Here is a 22390-nt window from a genome sequence, read left to right on the forward strand (position 1 = left end):
AGAGAGAGAGAGAGAGTATCCTAAGCAGGCTCCACATTGTGGAGCCTGATTTGGGACTTGATCCCACAACCCTGGGATCATGACCTGAGCTGAAATCAAGAGTCGGACACTCAACTGACTGAGACACCCAGGTGCCCCATTGTCTTTTTGATTACAGCCATCCTAGTGCATGTGCAAGGATATCGCATCATGGTTTTGATTGACATTTTCCTTAATGATTAATGATGTTGAGCATTTTTATATGTGCTTATTGGCCATTTGCATATATTCTTTAAAGAAACATCTGTTGGGGCGCCTGGGTGGCTCAGTCGGTTGCGCATCGACTTCGGCTCAGGTCATGATCTCACGGTCTGTGAGTTCGAGCCCCGCATTGGGTTCTGTGCTGACAGCTCAGAGCCTGGAGCTTGCTTCCGATTCTGTGTCTCCCTCTCTCTCTGCCCCTCCCCCGCTCATATTCTGTCTCTGTCTCAAAAATAAATAAAAACATTAAATTAAAAAAAAAAAAGAAATATCTATCCAAATCTTTTGCCCATTCTTAAACTGGGTTATTTGTCTTTTTATTGTTGAGTTGTAAGAGTTCTTTATATATTTGGAATACTGGACTCCTATTAGATACATGATTTACAAATATTTTCTCCCTGACAGATAATTTTAAGGCAAAAGAATATAGTCCTGAGATTCCAACCAACACGTTTGCCTGGTAGAACAGAGGATATGTAAGCAAATAAAAACTGTCCTCTGTACACGCTCAGCCTTCTCTGCTCCCCCCACACACTAGTAGGGATGGTTGGTCCTACACGTGCATGTGCTTCAATCTCATCTGAGCCCTGAATGCCGTTTCAAACCTTTTACCCGTCCCCAATCAACTTCCTCGACCACCCACAATGTCTCCACCACCCATCTCCTGCAGAGAACAGAGACCATCAAAGAGAAAGCCCCACAACCTCCTCTTCTGCCCACTTGTCAACACAACCTGAATCTGTGTTCAGCTTTCTCTTCTTCTCTCCTCTCCAGGGACACACACACTTTTCTCTCCAAATACCATTTTGCAATCTTTGAACTGGATCATGCCTCTTCCCACCTCCTCTGAGAACTTATTCTAACAATTACTTTTTTTTTCCTCTATGTTTCTCTCTCCTCTGACTCTTCTCTTTCAGTTTAACTCTTTTCCAACCAAAGACAAGAACCGCTGGATCCCATCACTCCTTCGGCCTCATTGCACCTTGCATTTCCTCTACTGATGGCATCTCTGAAAGGAATATCTACTTCCTCAACTCCTACATTTCCTTAGCCATGACCATCAGGTTGCAACTGGCTTTTCTGAGATTAGCTCTCCAGTCACCAGGGACCTCCAGGTTGCCTCTCTCAGTCCTTATTTGCTTACCTTCTCTAGTGCCACTGGCCACACCCACTCCTGAGGGACTGCTCTCCGTCAGCTTGTAGAACCCCACTCTCCAGGTTTGGCTCATATCACCCTGGTGGCCTACCTGTCTCCATGCTGGCATTTCCTAAAGTCCACCAAATTATGTCAGTTTCGAAATGCCTTCTCAGGCGCCTAGGTGGCTCAGTCATTAAGCATCTGACTTCAGCTCAGATCATGATTCAGTCTGGATTGGGTGAGCTCGTGCCCCACTTCAGGTGAGCACGAGCCCCGCTTCGGGTGAACCCTGCTTCGGATGGGCCCTGCTTCTCTCTCTCTCTCTCCCCCTCTGCCCCTCCTGGGCTTCCTTCTCTCTCTCTGCCCCTTGCTCATTTGTGCTCTCTCTCTCTCTCTCTCTCTCTCTCTCAAAATACATACATACATACATACCTCCTCAATATGTGTCCATCCTTCCCTCTCTGCCCCTCCTGCTTTCATTCAGACCTTTACCATTTTCTACAGCCCTCATCCTCAGGGCCTCCCACCCAGTCCTCCTAACGTCACACCACTGTACCCCCCACACTGCCCAGAAATAAAACAATCCCAGATGCGGTTTTGCATCACTTAGTTTATCCATCCTATGCTTCTGCCAAACTGACCTCCTCACAATTCCCTGAATGTGCCAGGCTCTCTCAAGACATGAAGTTGTTCCTTCTCCCTTAGAAAGCCTTCCCCATTGTGTGTTTAAAAGCCAGGTCAAAGGTGCAGCCTTTTCTGACCATCCTCTGGGGTCTCATGGCAGAAAGGAAGAGACAATACAATATAGTAGCTAGGTGCCCGGGCCTGGGTTCAAATCCCAGCTCCGCTGCTTTACTTTCCAAGTTGACCTTCTGTCCTTCCTTTTCCGCACTGGTATTTAAAATAGGGCCAATGATGTTTACCTCACAGACTTTTTTAAGTAATTACATGAGATAATACACAAGACATTTAAAATAGCTCATCGTGAATGGTCCATAAAAGTGAGCTATTTTTTTTTCATTATTTTAGAGAGAGAGAGAGAGCAAGTAGGGCAGAGAGACAGAGAGAATCCCAACCAGGCAGCACAGAGCCCAAGGTGGAGCTCGACCCCACCACCCCAGGATCACGACCCGAGCCAAACCAAGAGTCAGATGCTCAACTCTTGTGGTTTTGATTCACATTTAGTGCTGTTGAGCATCTTTCCAGGTGTCTGTTGGCCATCCGCCTGTCTTCTCTGGGAAAACATCTATTCATATCTTCTGTTCATTTTTTAATCAGATTGGAGGGTTTTTTCTGGTGTTGAGTTGCCTAAGTTCTTTATACCCTTTGGATATTATTCCCTCATTGGATATATCATTAGCAAATATCTTCTTCCTTTTGTTGATGGTTTCCTTTGTTGCGCAAAAGCTCTTTATTTTGGTGTAGTCCTCATAGTTTATTTTTGCTTTTGTTTCCCTTGCCTGAGGAGACATTTCTAGAAAAATGTTGCTTAGGCCAATGTCAATGAGATTACTGTCAATGTGTTCTTCTAGGAGTTTTATGGTTTTAGGTCTCATATTCAGGTTTTTAATCCATTTTGAGTTTATTTTTGTGTACGATGTAAGAAAATGGTCCAGTTCCATTCTTGTCCAGTTTTCCCAGCACGATTTATTGAATAGATTGTCTTTTACCTATTTTAGATTCTTGCCTCCTTTGCTATAGATTAATTGACCATATAAGTGTGACTTTATTTCTGGGCTCTGTAATGGCATTTTTAAATTTTTATATTTGTTACTAGTAGATATAAACATAATTAATTTATATATATTGATAACCTATCCAGCAACATCATTAAATGCTCATTAATTCCAATAATTCTTCTGCTGGATTTTCTTCATACAGAATTGTAATGGCTAAAAATAATGACTTTTTTGTCTTCTTTCTTTCCATTTATGCCTTCCCCCTCCCCCCACCCCTGCTTCTCCCTCTCTCTTTTATTTCTCTGTTTTGCTTTACAGTAATAGGATATCCAGTATAATACTAAGCAGAAGCAGTGTTTCATACATCCTTATGTATTCCTGATTCCAAGGGAAAGCTTTCAATATTTCACAGTTAAGATGTTCATGGCAGATCTCTTTGTAGACACCTGTAATTGGGTTAAGGACATTCTTCCACTTTTAGTTTTTATCATGAATGGATTTTGAAATTTATCAAATGTTTTTCCTGTATTCATTAAATGGATAATAGGAATTTTGTCTTCTAATCTATTAATGTGGTAAATTCCACTAATTATTATTTTTTTAATGTTTATTTATGAGAGAGAGCATGCAAGCAGGGGATGGGCAGAGAGAGAGGGAGAGAGAGAATCCCAAGCGGGACACCGAGCTTGATCCCACAAACCATGAGATCATGACCTGAGTGGAAATCAAGAGTCGGAGGCTTAACCAACTAAGCCACCTAGGCGTCCCTGGTAAGTTTCCAATATTAAGTATATTTCAGACCTTATCCCTCTGCCTTCATGAATTTTAATTTCTCATATTTTCCAACTGTCTCTCTGATGTTTACTGTTGATAATTTTTTCTGAGCTCTTATCAATTTTACTCATTCTTTCTCTAGTTATATGTAATAGGTTGTTAAAACTGCCCAGGAATTTGTCACTTATTATGGTTTTTTTTCTAGATGTTCTAGGTAGTTATTCTTCAATTTTATGTCATTTTAAAATACAATTTGCAGGGACACCTGGCTGGTTTAGGCAGTGGAACATGCAACTGTTGATCTTGGGGTCATGAGTTTGAGCTCCATGTTAGGCAAAGAGCTTACTTAAATAAATAAATAAATAAATAAATAAATAAATAAATAAATAAAATACAGAGCCCGTGTCAGGCTCTGTGCTGACAGTGTAGAGCCTACTTAGGATTCTCTCTCTCCTCTCGCTCACTGCCCCTCTCCCACTCGTGTGTGCGTGCTCGCTCTCTAAATAAATAAATATTTAAAAAACAAAAATAAAATACAATTTCCAGATTTTTACTAATAATTTCAGGCTTGTCTTCTATTTGTTTAACAGCAGTAAGCATAGTGAATTTTTATCTGTGCCTGACAATTCCAGTATTTCAATTCTTCTTTGTGCAGAAGGTCTGCTTTGGGGGCCTATTGCTTCTACTGACTCTCACTCATGGTGCCTTTTAATCATGTTTTTGGCTTTGACGGACCTAATTTCCACATTCCAGGAAGATGGTTATGGAACAGAAGATTCTTTTTTAATGCTTTTTTTTTAAGTTTATTTATTTATTTATTTTGAGAGAGAGAGAGAGAGAGAGATAACCAGCAGGGGAGGGGCAGAGAGAGAAGGGGACAGAGGATCTGAAGCAGGCTCTGTGCTATCAGCAGAGAACCCAATGTGGGGCTCGAACTTGCAAACTGCAAGATCATGATCTAAGCTGAAGTCAGACACTTACCTGACTGAGCCACCCAGGTGCCCTGGAATAGAAGATTCTTTAAAAAAAATTTTTTTTAATGTGTATTTATTTTTGACAGAGAGAGAGAAAGACAGAGCATGAACGGGGGAGGGGCAGAGAGAGAGGGAGACAGAATCTGAAGCAGGCTCCAGGCTCTGTGCTGTCAGCACAGAGCCTAACGCAGGGCTCAAACCCACAGACCGCGAGATCATGACCTGAGCTGAAGTCGGATGCTCAACCGACTGAGCCACCCAGGTGCCCCTGGAATAGAAGATTCTTAAACATAGTAACATAACTTCATCCACCAAATAATAACTAGACTCCACTTCTGCCTTAATTTCATTATTCAAATGCCACCTCCTGGGATAGGGTTAGGGGTGGGAAGACCTAGGCACTCCTCCCTTTAGGCTTCCATAGATTTTGCCTCCATTTGTTCTCACTTCTCCTATGGCCCTGGCCACAACAAAGCCCTATCATTTTATTTTGGACATGTTTGTCAGTCCCATTAGACTAGCACATCCCAAGGGTGGGATTTGGACCTAAGCTGTTGTCCTCAGGTTCCCAGGGCCCAGCATATGGCTGTAAAACTCACAACAATGGGGATCAGAGAAGTTCATTTCTGTGCTTTAGCACAGGTACTTTAAGTACAGTCCTTGTCCACACAGAGATGAACTTTGCCTTATTTAAGGGCTATGTATTCATTTTAATGTGTGTGTGTTTTTTTAAGAAAATATGGCTGGTGTATCAAACCCACAATTTCATAGATATTATTGCTTAGAACCAGGCTACACTTCTTAAAAAACAAGTTTATTTTTAGAAAATTAGATAGATAGATAGATAGATAGATAGATAGATACAGATATATATATGTTGATATTCAAATAGCAACCAGTATTTATTGAGTGGTTATATGTCCAAGGTACTTTTTTTACTATTTTTTCAATAACCCTTTGAAGTGAGTGCTATTATTTTCATCACCAGCTTATAGACTACTTTCTGAAACACAGGTTATGCAATTTGCCTAGGGCTCATGGCTAATAAGTGGTAGAACCAGGGTCTGAACCCAGGCAGACTGTCTTCAAAACCCATCCTCTAACACTATGGTTTTTTGTGTGCCTCTAAATAACAGATCAGCAGAGGCAGGTATTTAGATAGGAGGTATGAAAATGACTAAAGCTTTGAACATAATTCCTTGACCTTTAAGAAAACCAGATAGGAAAACAAACCCTGATGCAACAAACTTAAATATTTCATTTTACCTGTCAGAAAGGTAGCCAAAAATCATCGCTCCCAGCAGGACTCCCACCATAAACACAGGCTGGATCACCTTTGCGAACCATTCTCGGTTACAGACCAGATCCCACTGAGTCACCACGGTGCTGTCCCACTTGCTCTTGTCATAGACATAGCCATCCATGCAAGGAAAGCTACTCTTACGGCCACTGTAATCATAGTTCAAACCAGATTTGTCATCCCTCCGGAATCTGTGACAACTTGTGAGCTCCCAGACCTCACCATTCTGTAGCTGCACTATAATGTGATCTTCGTGGCCTGTGAAAAACAGGATCCAGATGTCATCCAACCTCCAACTAGAGATATTGTGGAAAAGAACCCGACTCACGTTGCCTGGGGGCCTGCAGGTATGGTAGGGGGACACTGTCATGAACACAGAAGCCAAGTAGTGGATACCACAAGAGATGTTCTGGAAAGCACATATAAAATAGAGGAATATCTGAAATCTGCAAAGAGAAGAAAAGCAAGTTATTATATCCAACCTACAGGCTAAAGAAGACTATAAGCAAATATGAAGGGTGTTCATCATGGTTAGCTTAATATATATATAGATGAATAAATACAGAAATAATTATAGATATGCAATATATACATATACATAACATGTTAGTATATACACATAGCTCTGTCTGGTAGGAGGGCCTAGAAGCAATGACACTGAGACAGGGAAACTAAAGGGACTGCTTTTTTTTCTCCTTTTACTGTTTCTATTCTTGCTAGGACCTATACCCCCACCTTACACATGCCTTATAGAACAGGTAATATATGTCCTCCTTGTAAAGGCCAGGGAGTTAATGATTTCTTTGGAGTCTTCCAGCACGGGAGATAGCATCGAGGGAGTGACCAGGTAGGACCAAGACCACTAACTCATCAAGACACCTGGCTCCAGGTCGTAAGTGACCTATGGAGAAGGCCTGAACACTCGTCTTTGGTCCTGGATGCTTGAGAAGACACGTGCACCAGACCACTGTCCCCAATAAAAACCCCAGACTCCAAGCAAATATGGAACTCAGTCTCCTTTCCTTTCTGAGTCTCCCAGATGCTCTGTCTATATCTGCTCTCTCTAGGTCTTCGATAAACTCTGTCCTCACTTCCTCTTGGCTCACATTTGATTTGTATTCTCCACGAAGCCAAGGACCCTCTTGGCTGGTCCTCAAACCCAGCCAGCCTGCATCAACATCTCAATAGCAACAAGCACACCCAGTGCCCAGATCTTGTTTTCTAAATACCATCCTTCAATAAAAGAAACCAGGAAAAATGGCTCATTTAAGACCAAGTCAGGGAAAACGAAAAACATGCCTAATGCTTTAGGTATGCTTGCGGTATCAGAAAGTAAGGAAGCGCTCAAAATACAAAATGATGGGGGCATGTTAAAGGGACACAGGAACCAATCTGAAAAACCTCCCAAATGGGCAAGGTTGAAACAATTTGAGCAACAAAATAAATAGCATGGTATATCCCAACGTATAAAATAAATATACAAGTCTATACTGTGATGTTTAATTTTATGTCAACATGACTGGGCTGGTAAACATGATTTCTGGATCTGTCTATGAGGTTGTCTCTGGATGGATTAGCATTTGAATCGGTAGACTGAGTGAAGAAGAGGGCCCTCATCAGTGGGCGGGCATCATCCAATCCAGGGAGGACCTGAATAAGAACAAAAGGTGGAGGCAGGGCAAATTTGATCCATCTACTCCTACTCTTAGACATTGGCATCCCTGGTTCTCAGGCTTTTGGACTCAGGCTGATACAGGGAAATTGAAGACTCCATAAAAACCTGTCTTTTGCTCCTTTTCCTGCTTCTATTCTTGCTAGCACCTGCACCCCCCACTTTACACATGCCTCAGAATGCAAACAGTGTATGTCCTCCTTGTAAGGTACGAGGAGTTAATGATTTCTTCAGAATGGATAACATCTAAGGAAGGACCAGGTGAGAATGACCAATGAAGCTGTCATATACATATTCCAGACCACCAGCACTTGACATCTCGACGCCAAGGCCCCCTGGCTCCAAGCAATAGCACTTGGGCCCTCATCTTTGTTCTGAGTCCTGGATGCCTGAGAGGACACATACACCAGGTCACGATCCTCAATAAAACCCCCCAGACCCCGAACAAATACAAGACTTCCTCCTTTCCTTTCTGAGTCTTCCAGAAGCTCTGTCTGTACCGGCAGTCTCTCTATACTTTGAATAAACTCTGCTTTCACCTCCTGCTGGCTCGAGTTTGATTTCTATCCTGTGCACAGACAAGGACCTTCCTGGCTGATCCTGTGGGACCCCTTCTGGGTCCTCGAACCCAGCCTGCCAGCATCTGAACCAGGACTTACATCATCAGCCCCCCAATTTTCAGGCCTTCAGACTTAGACCTCACAAATACGCCACCAGCTTTCCTGGATCTCCAGCCTACAGACAGCACATTGTGGGACTTGACTGTCTCCATAACTGTGTGAACAAATTCTTACAATAAATCTCTTATCTACATCTCTATATATGTCCTTTTTGTTCTGTTTTTCTAGGAGATCTTGATGACTACAGGTTTTAGTACTGAAAGTAGTTCTAAAGGAACAGAATTTTAAGAATGAGCTTTCTGGGGGCGCCTGGGTGGCTCAGTCGGTTAAGCGGCCAACTTCGGCTCAGGTCGTGATCTCGCGGTCCGTGAGTTCGAGCCCCACGTCGGGCTCTGTGCTGACAGCTCAGAGCCTGGAGCCTGTTTCGGATTCTGTGTCTCCTTCTCTCTGACCCTCCCCCGTTCATGCTCTGTCTCAAAAATAAACGTTAAAAAAAAAAAAAAAAAAAAAAAAAAAAAGAATGAGCTTTCTGAATTGGTACTGGGGTTTCTGGAATTGGTTGTCTAATCTGATTAGATTGAAAAGCACTAATGGCTATTTCCAGCAGTAGAGAACACTGATAATCCGTGGTGTGCACTGTTTAGAGAAATACACAAAATATCTGTGTTGGACGCTCATAATCAACCACTTAGAAGAAGCAAGGGGCTAAGTGACTCTGTATTTGAAAATTTCAACCATTTTTTGAAAACTAAAGAAATGTAATGGCATTGGTTGGTTGCTCCTATTGTCGTTGGATAAATTAACGAAAGAAAACAGATGAGCTCAACAGATGAGCTCAACGAATTTGAATCCCCAGCTCAAGCAATGCCTAAACAACCTAAGAATTTCTAAGGTGTATCTTGAAAGAGATCCTTATCTCCTGTAGCCACAGGCCCGAAAATCAAACACAGAACCTCATCCTGTGAGCAGCTGAATGACAATGCCTAATTGGCCTCTTTGCATATGCCCCAAATCAGTGTCCAATATATGGTGCTATTTCTCAAATAGTCAGCACTCATGGGTCCAGGAATCGAGGCGTGGAAATGAGGGCTGTAGCACTCACTTTTACACCTAGCGATCCCCTAACAAAATTTTCGCTTCCTGTTCCCATAATCTTACGCTCTGCTAGCCTCAAGATCTTAGTTCCAGAGGGAAGAATACTGCCACCAGGGGACACAACAGCGATTCCACTGACCTGGAAATAAAGACTGTTGCCTGACCACTTTGGGTTCCTCAGGCGTCTGAATCAAAAGGCAAAGCAGGGAGTTACAGTGTTGGCTGGGGTGAAGGATCCTGAATATCAAGGGGAAATTGACTCCACGATGGAGGTAAGAAAGAGTATGTCTGCCAATACAGGAGATTCCTTAGGGTATCTCCTTCGCATTACCATGCCCTGTGAATTAGGTCAATGGGAAATTACAACAACCCAATCCAGGCAGGAATATTAATGGCCCAGACTCTTCAAGGATTAAAGGGTGGGTCACTTTATTAGGTAAAGGTCCACAGGCAACTGAGGTTCTTGCTTAAGGCAAAGGGAATAGAGAATGGGTCCTGAAAAGAAGGTAGTTATACTAAATACCACCTACAACCACATGACCAGTTATAGAAACAAGGGCTGTAATTATCATGAGTATTTCTTCTCTAAAAAAAAAAAAGTTTATTTTTCGAGAGAGAGACAGTGTGTGTGTCAGTGGGGGAGGGGAGGACAGAGAGGGAGAAAGAGAATCTCAAGCAGGCTCTGCACTATCAGCACAGAGCCCAGTGTGGGGCTCAAACCCATGACCGCAAGATCACGACCCAAGCTGATATCAAGAGTCTGACACTTAACCAACTGAGCCACCAGGCACTGCGAGTATTTCTTCTTTATTTTGTTATGAATGCTTGAGTATATATAGACATATATTAAGCAAATATCTTTGTTTTCTTCCTATTGTCTCCTCATATAACATAAGATGTATTGACATATAAGTATTTAAATAGTTTTACACCATAATATTTAAGTTACAGGATATCAAAACTTAAATACACATAATATTTAAGTTACAGGATATTGATACAGGATATACAGGTATCAATATTAAGTTACAGGATATCAGTTACAGAGTAAGCATCATCCAAGGACTTTATGTCCCCTTCTGGGAAAGGGATTAGTGTATTTAGTTGTATGTTGGATACTTGTATCATGTTGGGTGGAATTAGAACCTTGTTATTGTCTTTATTTAGAGATCAAGTTTGGTGTAAAGAGATCCATATGGGTTGCAAGTTGACAAGGGGTGAACCTATGATGGTTAATTTTATGAATCAACTTGACTGGGCCAAGGGGATGCCCAGACAGTTGGTAAAACATTATATCTGTGTGTGTCTGTGAGGGATCTCCAGACGAGACTGGCATTTGAACCTGTAAACTGAGTAAACATCATCTTCACCAATGTGGGTGGGCATCACCCAACCTGTTGAGAACCTGAAGAGAACAAAAAAGCCAAGGAAGTACTAATTCACTTTCTTTGCGTGGACTGAGACCTCCATGTTATCATGCCCTCAGACATCTCATGCCCCCGTGCTCCTGGTTCAGACTCTGCCTGGGGCTTACACCATCAACCCTGTGGTTCTCAGACCTTGGGACTGGGACTGAATTGCACCATTGGTTTTCCCAGGTCTCTGGCTTGCACACAGCACACTGTGGGACTTCTCACTTCTATAATTGTGTGAGCCAATTCCTGTAATAGATCTCCTCTTATCTACATCTATGTCTCTCTATTTATATATCCCATCGATTGTGTTTTTCTGGAGAATCTTGATAAATATACCACTTGGTATAAATAAATGGTTGAACAAACAAGTACAAACTAGAGATGAAACTAATCTTTCTTCTAGTAGAATTCCAAGTACTATCTGCAGATATTCCCCCTCTATGGGAGATGGAATTTCATTCCTACCCTTTACTCTTGAAGGGCAGTCTAAGACACAGTGACTCCTTTCCAAAGAATATGATAGGAAAAAAAGGGGGAGTGTCTTGATGGCTCAGTCACTTGAGCATGGGACTCTCGATTTCAGCTCAGGCCATGATCCTGGGGTCATAGGATTGAGCCCTGTGTGGAGCTCTGAGCTGAGCGTGGAGCCTGCTTAGGATTCTCTCTCTCTCTCTCTCTCTCTCTCTCTCTCTCTCTCTCTCTCTCTCTCCTTCCCCTCTCCTCCTCTCACGCACACACACTCTCTCTCTCTCAAAACAAAAAAAAACAAAGAAGGAAAAAGGAAAGAATAGTAACTTTACAGTGGGAGAAATCAGGTAAATCCTATCTTAACCAAATGTTGAAGGTTAATACCCCCAATGATGCTATGTGGATATCATGTACCTCCTCATATGATGTGATCATCAAGCACTTCACACCTCGGCGACATCTCCCAAAAGCCATAATCCCAGTCTATCCAGGAGAAAAACAGTAAAAAATCCCAGATTGTAGGACATTCTACAGGTTTCCAGGCCAATATGCCTAAAGACCACCAAGGTCATTAAAAACAAAACAAGGAGAGACTGAGAAACTACCACAGACCAGAGGAGACTGGAATAACTTATCAACTAAATGCAGTGTCATACCCTGGATTAGATCCTGCAACAGGAAGAGAATGTGAGTGGGAAAACTGGTGAAAGCCTGGAGTTTAGCTGATAGTAATATACTAATGTCAGCTTCCTACTTTGCCAAATATGCCGTGGTGATGTTAAGACGTTAACAATGGGGAAAACTGGGTGAGGGACATACAGGAACTATCTTTGCAGCTCTTCTGTAAATCTAAAATGATCCAAAAATTATTTATTCAAAATTTAAAAGTAAATGTAAAGTCTCCAAATTTACAGACTCAAACCAACAAGCAGTGACATATTCTCCGAAGTAAAAATCGTCTCACAAGGACAACTGTGCCCATAGGACGGCAGGGTAAAATATATAAAATGTGGATTTCCCCATTAATTTCAGACCCCTGGAATCAAGATAGAACAGCCCCCTTTGGGCAGGTGGTTTCAATATTCAATTTTAAAATGATCAGTTTGGACAATGAGGAACATTACTGTAAAACCGTTATAACAGGAAGTAGAAAATAGGTCCTGTCAGATCACACTGAGCCAAACTGCACTGTTGATACATACAATCTTTATCTCCCTGCCTGCTTTTCGGAGCTGCCCACCGCCCTGGTCCTGGTGTGCCTTCTATCTGGAAGGCATTTCTGACCCTCCTGTAGCTCACTTGTTCTCAAATGTTTTGTTCTCAGGAGCCTTTGTGTCCTTAAAAGTGTTGAGGGTCCCAAGGGTCTTTTCTTTAAGTGAGTCGTCAGTATGTATTAGAAATTAAAAAGGAGAAAATTTTAAACATTTATTCATCCACTTAAACATAACAGGAATAAGCCGTTAAAGAACATATAGCCATAGTTTTCAAAACAAAATGAAACAAAACTAGTGAGCAGCATGGTGTTGTTTTACATTTAAGATTTAGATTAATGGGGTGCCCGGGTGGCTCAGTCCATTAAGCAAGCGTCCGACTTGGCTCGGGTCATGATCTCACAGTTTGTTGAGTTCGAGCCCCATGTTGGGCTCTGTTCTGACAGCTCAGAGCCTGGAACTTGCTTCGGATTCTGTGTCTCTCTCTCTCTCTCTTCCTCTCTCTCTCCCTCTCTCTCAAATAAATTAACATTAAAAATTTTTTAATTTAGATTAACGGAAGACAGCTAGTTTTTCATATCAGTGTCTGCATTCCATCTGATGCATTCTCACGTGTCGGCTAGCCTCTGGAAAACTCCACTGTGCCTTCATGAGAGAGTGAGACTAAAGGAGTCAACTAATGTCTCTGTGTTACTATGACAGCAGCCGGGATCTTGCAGACCCAGAGATGTGCAGGTCTCACACCATGACAACTGCTGGCCTCACCTGTTCCTGCTGCAGCACCTCCTCTCCACGGCTCTGCTCCCTCCATGCTAACCGCCTCCATCCGGCCCCTCCTTATCCCCCACTGCTGCTTCTCTCAGGTCCACCCTTTCTATTTGCTTCCCCTACTCCGCCATGTCTCATTTGCTCATCTCCTCCCCCATTTCTTTCTTTCCCTTCTCTGACCACCGTATACAGCTGAAGTACCTTCTGTTATATACGTGTACTTTTTTTTTTTTAATTTTTTTTTTTAACGTTTATTTATTTTTGAGACAGAGAGAGACAGAGCATGAACGGGGAGGGTCAGAGAGAGGGAGACACAGAATCGGAAACAGGCTCCAGGCTCTGAGCTGTCCGCACAGAGCCCGACGCGGGGCTCGAACTCACGGACCGCGAGATCATGACCTGAGCCGAAGTCGGCCGCTTAACCGACTGAGCCACCCAGGCGCCCCAATACGTGTACTTTTTAACGAACGTCAGGTGAATGCTTTCTAGTCCTCTACCAAATCAACAGCCACCAAAAAAATCCCACAAAAGGCTGAACGACAGTCCCATAAAGGTAGGAACGGTACTTCAATCACGTTAGTCTATCCCGTGGTGCCCAGAATGGTGTGCTGTGCAATGTATACAGAATGTCATAGAATCCCTCCAGGTAAAAGGGACAGTGCTGAGGTTAATGCATACTCAGTACCTCTGGTAAGGAGAGGTGTTCACGAGGCCAGTGTATGGGGGCGCCCGGGCGGCTCAGTCAGTTAAGCATCTGACTCTTGATTTCAGCTCAGGCCATGATCTCATGGTTCATGGGTTTGAGCCCCGCGTCAGGCTCCATGATGACAGCACAGAGCCTGCAAGGGATTCTCTCTCTTCCTTTCTCTCTGCCGTTCCCCTGCACACGCTCTCTCTAAATAAACAAATAAACTTAAAAAAAAAAAAAAAGAGGCCAGTGTATAAAAAATTTTTACTGGGTTCTCCACCAGCAAAAAAAATGAATGTGTGTATGGGCACAGATGTATAAAATGAGCATATCTGGATACACGTATTCCCAGATTACAGTGACATACATATGATGCATATGGAAATATAAAGTCATATGTATTTACTTACACGTATACATTCATGTATAAAGTAGGTGTTTTCATGGTGCTCCAAAGAATCATCTTTGCCCACCAGAGGGGTGAACACACCCCACTTGGGAGACTATCACAAGGTGGCAACGCTAAGCAAAGTCATAGAAGTGGTGCCGTGAAGCTGTCAAGCTGGCAACGTCCCCAAGTCCTCGGGGATGACTGCCAAGCTGGCACGTGGCCACAGTTCCTCACTTCTCATAGAAACCCACGTCGATAAAGAAGTAAAATGGAATCAATGTAACATATTGTGGCCATCAAGACACCACACGCTGGAGCTGGCCACGGTTTCAAGGCTGAACTCTGTATTTGGCACTGGCCCCAGCAGCTAGTTCAGAAAAGAAAAACACAAAGCAAAAGGCAAGCAAGCAACAAGTGGCTTTTTTCTAGCAACAGAAAGGGAGGGAGAACACACAAATACTATTCTCAGAGTATGGGATGGGCAGCCAAGAAAAGAGCCTAGAGCGCTAAAGCCTGAGTCCTTGCAGCTAAAAGGAGCCAGCTCTGTTTTTCTAGAAAAGGTGCCCCTGCCCAAAGAAAAACTATCAGAAATCTGCCTCGGTCTATTCCATACAGAGGGGCCGGGTAGGAACAGCAGGCTGGGAAGACAAGCCTGAGTTGCTGTGACTCAATAGACCCCAAGAAGCTAAGATCACAGCTTGAAATGGTGGTGCCTGAACCCTCACCCCTGCAGGTCACTAGCCCCCGTGCATGGGCTACTAGATATCACTGGAGAGCCACAGGGTCAGGCTCTGCCCTTGGCCTGCACACACTATGCTACTTGTGAGCACCTGGCGTGGTTGGTGGGTCACCTGCCCCAGGGAACAGACTTGTGAATTCAGGAAGTGTTTCTTCCTTCCCCGGCAATTTCTCAGGAAGCCCTTTCCAGCCTGCAAGGATGATGGATAACAGGATAGAAGGATCCTGTTAGACAATTCCATCTGAGTGGTTCTGCTTCTGTCAGGCAGATTCTAGATTCGGCTGTGCCTGTTCTTGCACAGCAGAGGCTCCCCATTTCCCTCATCCAGGTTACACCTGCTGCTTGTGCTATACAGGACACCTTATTCGGCACTGTCTGGGTGGGTTACTGTGCCTATTCTACTAACACTGTATGTTGGATCACGCACGTTAGCATCTGGGTTGGTACCTAAGTAGTTTCTTCCCCTGGAATGGCTCCACCGTTGAAAAGTTCACTTTCTGCTGACCGTAACCTCCCACTCTCCCCCATATCCCCGAGTCCTTCCCATTGACCCCATCCCCAGCACCATCCGGGTGCCCAGTCTTTGGATCCCACCAGCTTCTTTAGTTTATTGCCACCTTCCTGGCTTCAATTCCTTCCCCAACCAGCCTGAATCCCACAGTCAACACTAGAACTACTTACACACACACACACACACACACACACACACACACACACACACCAACAGAGCATCCACCACAGCAACCTCTGAGACTAGGATTTGTCTTCTCTATCCCACCCCTAGTGATTGTGGTTCAGGAGGTCTGAGGTAGGATCCAGAACTCTATACAAGCTTAAAACGCTTCCTAAGAGACTCTGACATGGATGAGAAACACCACCCCGGGAAATCAAAATCTTCGGTTGAATTATCTGTTGATACAAGATTTGACGTTGAAAATATTTAACAGCTGTTGTGGAGCCACTGGGACTCTCCTAAACAGCTTGTGAGGGTGTAATTTGCCACAGCCACTTCGCACATCTGTCTGGCAGCTGACCACATGCACACTCGGCCAGAGGGATTCCTCTCCCAGGTACGTACCCAACGAAATGCATACACAAGGACTTAAAATACATAGACAAGAGGAACTATGTGTGATAAACCCAACCTGGAGACAGTATAAATGTCTGTTAACAGTGAGTGAATGAACTGTGCAATATTCGTGGCATGACATCCTGTATGCTGGTGAAAATCAACAAACTACCATAGCGCTCAATGTGGGTGACCCCCCCCCATATATGATGTTGAACAAAAGAAGCCCAACCAAAAGTCTATGATTTTTTACTCCACTTATTTAAGTTTAGAATCAGACAAAACTAACCTGTGACCATAGCTATGAGGACAGTGGTGGCTGGGGGAGGGGAGAGGATATTGCTTGAGAGAGAGCATGAGAAGGCGTGGTCTGGCAGTGTTCACTTTATGATGATTCATCAGGTTGTAGAGTATGGTGCATACTTTTCTGTATACATGTAATATATCAATTTAAACGTTTTATATCTGCAAGACCCAGAGAGCAGGAAAAGTACTCGGCAATGCCCTGCTGAGGCTTGACTGGAATGGGTACCAAGTCATACCCAGTCTGTCCACATTGTGCCTTCAGCCCTGAATGGCCACCCAACCCATACTGACAAGGAGGCGTCTTGCCTGAGCAATACATTATTTATCCAAATGCCTGTTAAATGCCTCAACCTGGAATTCCCACAAGACTCTCAAACTGATGCAAGCCCCCAGCCTGCCCCGCCTGGAGTGTAACTGTTTCTGAGTTTAGGACACCATCATCTACACAAACCAGAAATAGGATGCATGGAATGGGGGTATCTTGCCCACTTGTCCTTTATAACCAGAAGGCCCCATCAATCCCTCCTGTCAAAACTGTCCAGTCCTCCCTGCTCACACTCCCCCTCCTTATCTCCCACCTGGGCTCTTACCTAGGTCTTCTCTGGGCTCTGCCCAAACTCCTGCCCCTCCAATGCACCTTCCATTCTGCAAAGTGACCTTCCTAATACCTGAACTCCTCAGCATGCCACACAAAAATATTCTTAGAGATGATTGTGAACTCACCTCCCTTCTGTCGCCCTCATACTTTATACTCTAGGAATAATATGCCTCTTCGCAGTTTCCAAACAACCCATGTTGGTTCACACAAATATGCTTTCTACATGCTGGAAAGGTCCTGAGTATCCTTGCAACTCAAATTTCCCTTGCCTCGTTGCAAGGATAACTTCTGGAAAAAACGAGACCCTACTTCCCGAGGCATCTAGCATTCTGACATACCACTCTCTCCCTTACAAAGATTGCGGTCCAACAGGTGTTATCAATCTGCCCAACCTGAGGACCCTCTGGGATAACACTTATAGATATAACACAGCACTCTGTTCACAGCTAAAGAGGCACACTAATGGAAAAAAAGAATCATACAGACACAGTAGGCAGAAACCCCAGAGGCAAGGAAAAGCAAAGATGACCAGAAATGGACCCATGCAATCTGGGTGACAGGTGAAGAAAATTACCTTCAGTCCTAGATTTATATCATTCTGTATAAAGAAACGTAACTGGTGGTACCCCTCTGTGGTCAAGAGCATGGCCTCCAGAGCCAGATTACTAAGGTTTGAATCTTGTGTCTGTTACCACCTGGGACCATGGGCAAGATCCTTAAACTTTCTGTGCCTCAGTTTCCTTATCTGAAAAGTGGGTTGTTGAGGGAATGAAAAGAGTTAATGTAAAGCACTATGGCACACTGTTAGTGCACAGAAGTGCTGGCTATTACGATGTTCATAAGGTGAAGTCAGAGAAGATGAGCCAAAGCAGGTTCATATATTGAAAAAACAAAACTACCTATGTCCATAGGTGTAAATCAGCTACAGGCTCCACATTCCAACTCTAGTATTTTAAGTTATTTTTCCCCTTAAGCCAAGACAACTCAGGGAACCAGTTCTGAGATTATCCCAGCACAGATACCTGAGTATGCTTCCTCATTTCCCTCTCACATGGGCGTTAATCCATGAAGTTTATGGAACTTCAGGACATAAACTTATGTCCTGAAGTTATGGCTTCAGGACAAGACCAGGAACCGCTTTTTAATTCTTAGGTGTCCTGCTTCCCTCTCTTAAAGGTGACTAGGATAGTGCTTCCTCCCCTTAGAAATGATTAATGCTAAATGAAAGATAATTAAGGTTCCCTACTTAACACTTTCACTAGGTTTCCCTAAAAGAAGGCTAAATAACGAAACACGATAACCTCCCTTTCTATTTATAAACAATAAAAAAGCACAATTATAGCAAATATCAGAGAAAATTGGGGATCCCATGCCATGGTCACACTGTTTTCACCTTTTGTAAGCATGCTTGTTACCCTTGCCTCGCTACATGCTGCTTTCACAAGCCAACCCTTCCTACCAGGATGGGGACTCGGGTAACAATAATAACCACGATTTATTGAGAACTTACTGAATGTTAAGACTTTTGCACACATCATTGTAGCCAGCTAAGAGTTGTCTCCCCAAATCCACTCTATCCTTTTCCCACCATGGAGAGCTACGTTTGACCGTTTGACCGCTGCAGGTGAGGACAATGGGACCAGATGCCCCAAGCACAGAGAGAGAGAGCCCCATGCTGTGGATGACAGGGCTGCCTCACCCACTTGGGTCCCTGGATGACCCCGTGGGAAGAACCTACCCTGAATAGTTACTGGAGAGGGACAAACTTCCAACTGAGGGATCTCTGTTAGCCAAACACCAACTGATACAATGACCTTGTTAATCTCTAAAATACAATGGGAAAGAATGGTATTAGCACCTCCTACCTCATAGGGTTACTGTAAGGATGTAATGAGAGGCTGCATGTGGAGTCCTTACAATAAGCATTTGGAGGGTAACAATTACCCTCATTTCACAGATGAGGAAGTAGTAAGTGAAATGTTGAAGACCACACAGTATGTGGTAGAGCCAGGACTGGAACTCAGACATCCAACCCCCAGAACGGATCTTGTACTCCCCATGCTATTCTGCTTCAAGAAGGATAAAACAAGGTAATATATAAAGAGCCCGATGGAGTCCTGGGGATGGTACCTAACCGTGCTCAGGAGAGCATCATGGTTGAGAGTGTGGGCTATGGGCACTGATGACTTCCAACGACATCCAATTCTGCCCTGCCATTACCAGATCTGTGACGTGCGCACAAGCCCCAGTTTTCTCAGGTGTAAAATGAGAGTGATACTACCGATCTCACGGAGCTGTAGAGAAGACGAAAGAAGGTAGCCCGTACCAAAAGCTTCTGACAGAGCCAGGCACAGATCAGTGTTCAAGAAACACAGGTATTAGGAGGAAGCAGGAGAGAGCGGGGACCTCCTGCCCCTCCTAGGACTCCTCAACCACCTTCTCCCTCCCGCCACGCAGGATCATAACCAACATTTATGCAACTTTCCGACTTGGAAAACCACACCATCTCCTCACTACAAGCCTGGGAGGTAAGGCAGGAATTATTGTGATTCCTGTTTTGTGGATAGGAAACTGAGGCACAATATTACCAGAATATTAGAGGTAAGAAGCAGGCTAGGACTTAGCTCCAAACCTCTGATCGTCATACTTACTGTATAGCCCCTCACCCAGCAGCCTCTCCTCCCAAAAGCCTCTAGGTCAGAGAGGAGCGTTTCTCTATGAATGAATGAATGAATGAATGAATGCAATATTTTAATGTCTTAATTAATTTGACGAATGAAAGGGGGATGCAACGTGGCTAAATCTGGGCCCCAGCGTGTGGCGTCTGCGGGACCCTGGCCCTACCAGCCTCAGTTTCCCAATCATTAAAGTAAGGATGCAAACACCTCCTTTGCAAAGGCATCAAATGAAACTCTGTGTGTAACAAGCCGATACAATGTACCTGGCACATCTTTAGGCTTCTATAAATGGCAACAAAATCTGACTAACGGGTTTTCCTGGGGCAATACCTGCCTGCCAGGCACAGAGGGAGACCCTACGGGGCAGAGCTGGTCAGCAGTCGTCCGGGGAAGTGAAAGAGGAGCCGGTTTGGCGGAGTGGAGAAACGCGCCGCCAGGAGCAGGCACTCCTCCACTCGTGTGAGCCGGCCGCTCCGGCCCGACCTCGGACTTGGGCTCCCGCAGAGGGCGCGCCCCGGGTCCCACCTGCTCGCAGCAGCCACCACTCCGGAGGCCAGTCCCAGCGCCCCGCTGCTCGCTGTCGGGGAGACCCCGGCGCCGGAGTCCGAGAGGACAAGCCCAGCCCTGGGCCCGGAGTCCGGACGCGGGTCTCCCGATTACCCCACGAAAAGAGCGGGAGAGGTTTCCGTATCGGGAGCGCCGCGCGAGAACCCCCCCACCGCAACGGAAAGAAACAGACCCCACCGGCGCCCCCTCCACGTGGCTCCCGCTCCCCTCCGCCGCCCTCCCCCCTGCCCACCCCCAACTCCCTACCTGCCGAAGTGCCCCACGTGGTCAAAAATCAACTCCAAATTGTGGGGCTTCATGGTGCCGCCGTGCGCTGCGCTCCCCAGCTGGACACTCCGAGCGCGCCGAGCTCCCGGGACGGCGGGCACCGCGCCCCGCCCCGCCCCACCCGGCTCCGCCCCGGCCCGCCGCGCCCCGGGGGGCCAGCCCCGCCGGCAGTGTCCCCCGCGCGCCAGCGGGCGGCTCGCGGGGCCGGGCTCGCTTCCCCCCTCCCCGCCCGCGCAGCCTCCGGCTTCTCCCCGCCGCCGTGGCCTCGTCCCCAGCTTGTCGTGGTCCCGGGGCCCGCCGTCGCGCCCGCTCCCTCCTTCCCTCCTGTGGGACACTCACCGCGTCGTCGTGGTCGCCTCTCTCTCTGTCTCTCTGTCTCTCTCGGTCGTGCCGGTGCCTCGGGACTGCCCGAGGAGGCAATGCAGAGACCGGGGTTAGGTTTGGGGGCCGCAAGAACCTAGCATCTTTGGAAAGACACGCCTCACAAGCGCGGCACTCAGACTTGCGGGAAGGGGCTACTGCAGGTACTTGGTTTTTCTATGTAACGTTTCTGGACTCCACTCTCGCCTGCGACAAAAACCGCTCTCTCAGACGAGGCCGACAGTTTGAGGGCCAGGACAGAGTCTCCAAGAGCAGAGCATAAAGAACGGATTCTGATGGCCCCGAAAAGTGACAGGATCTGGCAGGGCTGTGTTAAAGCTTTTATGTCACCCAAAGGGCTAAAGAATGTTCTGGGCAGAGGCTCGAGCAGAACAGTGGCAACAAGAAACTTGTACTTGAGCAGGATTTGAAAAAGAGAGAAAAGCTCACTCCCAAAATACTTCCCTCACCTACTGGTATATTCTGGATACCTATCCTTTGTCAGTTAAGTGTTATGAGAAATTGTACTTTCAATCCATTTATGGTGTTTTCGATGATCAGAAGTGGTATTTTTTATCTTAATGAAGTCAAATTCATACATATGTTCCTTTATAATTTGTGGTTTTGTATCTTGTTTAAAAAATTCTGCTTTACCGGGGGCACCTGGGTGGCTCAGTTGGTTAAGTATCCCACCTGGCCTCAGATCATGATCTCAGGGTTCATGGGCTCCAGCCCCTCAACAGGCTCTATGCAGACAGCTCAGAACCTGGAGCCTGCTTCAGATTCTGTGTCTCCCTCTCTCTCCCTCTCTCTCTGCCCCTACCCACCCTCCCCCGAAATGAATAAACATTAAAATTTTTTTTTTAATTCTGCTTTACCATGAGGTCACAAAATATTCTATTTTCTTCTCAAAGTTATAGCTTTTGGCTTTTCTCACTTAGGTCTTAAATCCACTGAAAGATCATTTAGTTTAAGATAGAGATCCAGTCTGGGGCTTTTGTCATACAATAAAAAATTGTCCAGCACCATTTATGGCATTTTCTATCTCTGCATTGCCACCTCTGTCATCTATGAAGTTTCAATTTATGGGTGGGTTTGTTCTGGGCTCTCTAAATCTGCTCCAGTGACCTATTTATTTTTCCCTATACCCATGTGTCTTTATTATTATGGTTTCATACAATATGCTCCAATCAAACTTTTACTACTCTTCCAAAATAGCTCTTATCAAAGACACCATGGTCCCCATGTTGCGAAATCCAATGGTCAATTTTCAATCCTTATCTTACTTAATGTCCACTGTTAAAGAAAAATTATTTTACAAGGTATGATCATGACTTGCATAGAAATATAAAATGAACAAATCAGTAATTTTA

The 22390-nt window shown here is 44.8% G+C and overlaps 1 protein-coding gene across 3 annotated transcripts in view; it reads right to left on the reverse strand.

The window, feature by feature from the left end:
* The window catches only part of SLC22A16 (solute carrier family 22 member 16), a 41930-nt gene extending 21161 nt beyond the window's left edge, over positions 1 to 20769 (reverse strand). Inside the window, exons 1-2 of one of the 3 annotated variants that reach the window (XM_058734965.1) lie at positions 20637 to 20769; positions 6072 to 6551 (exon numbers count right to left, since the gene is read on the reverse strand). In XM_058734965.1, the coding sequence (XP_058590948.1) occupies positions 6072 to 6551; positions 20637 to 20689 (533 nt within the window). In that variant the 5' untranslated portion in view covers positions 20690 to 20769. Of the gene's footprint in view, positions 1 to 6071; positions 6552 to 11789; positions 11946 to 18883; positions 19376 to 20636 lie in introns of those variants that run through there. The other 2 variants (XM_058734967.1, XM_058734966.1) reach the window with 2 other exon arrangements.
* Between the last annotated feature and the right edge of the window lie 1621 nt (positions 20770 to 22390).

The sequence above is a fragment of the Neofelis nebulosa genome, chromosome 6 (genome assembly GCF_028018385.1).
Source record: "Neofelis nebulosa isolate mNeoNeb1 chromosome 6, mNeoNeb1.pri, whole genome shotgun sequence".
NCBI lineage: Eukaryota > Metazoa > Chordata > Mammalia > Carnivora > Felidae > Neofelis > Neofelis nebulosa.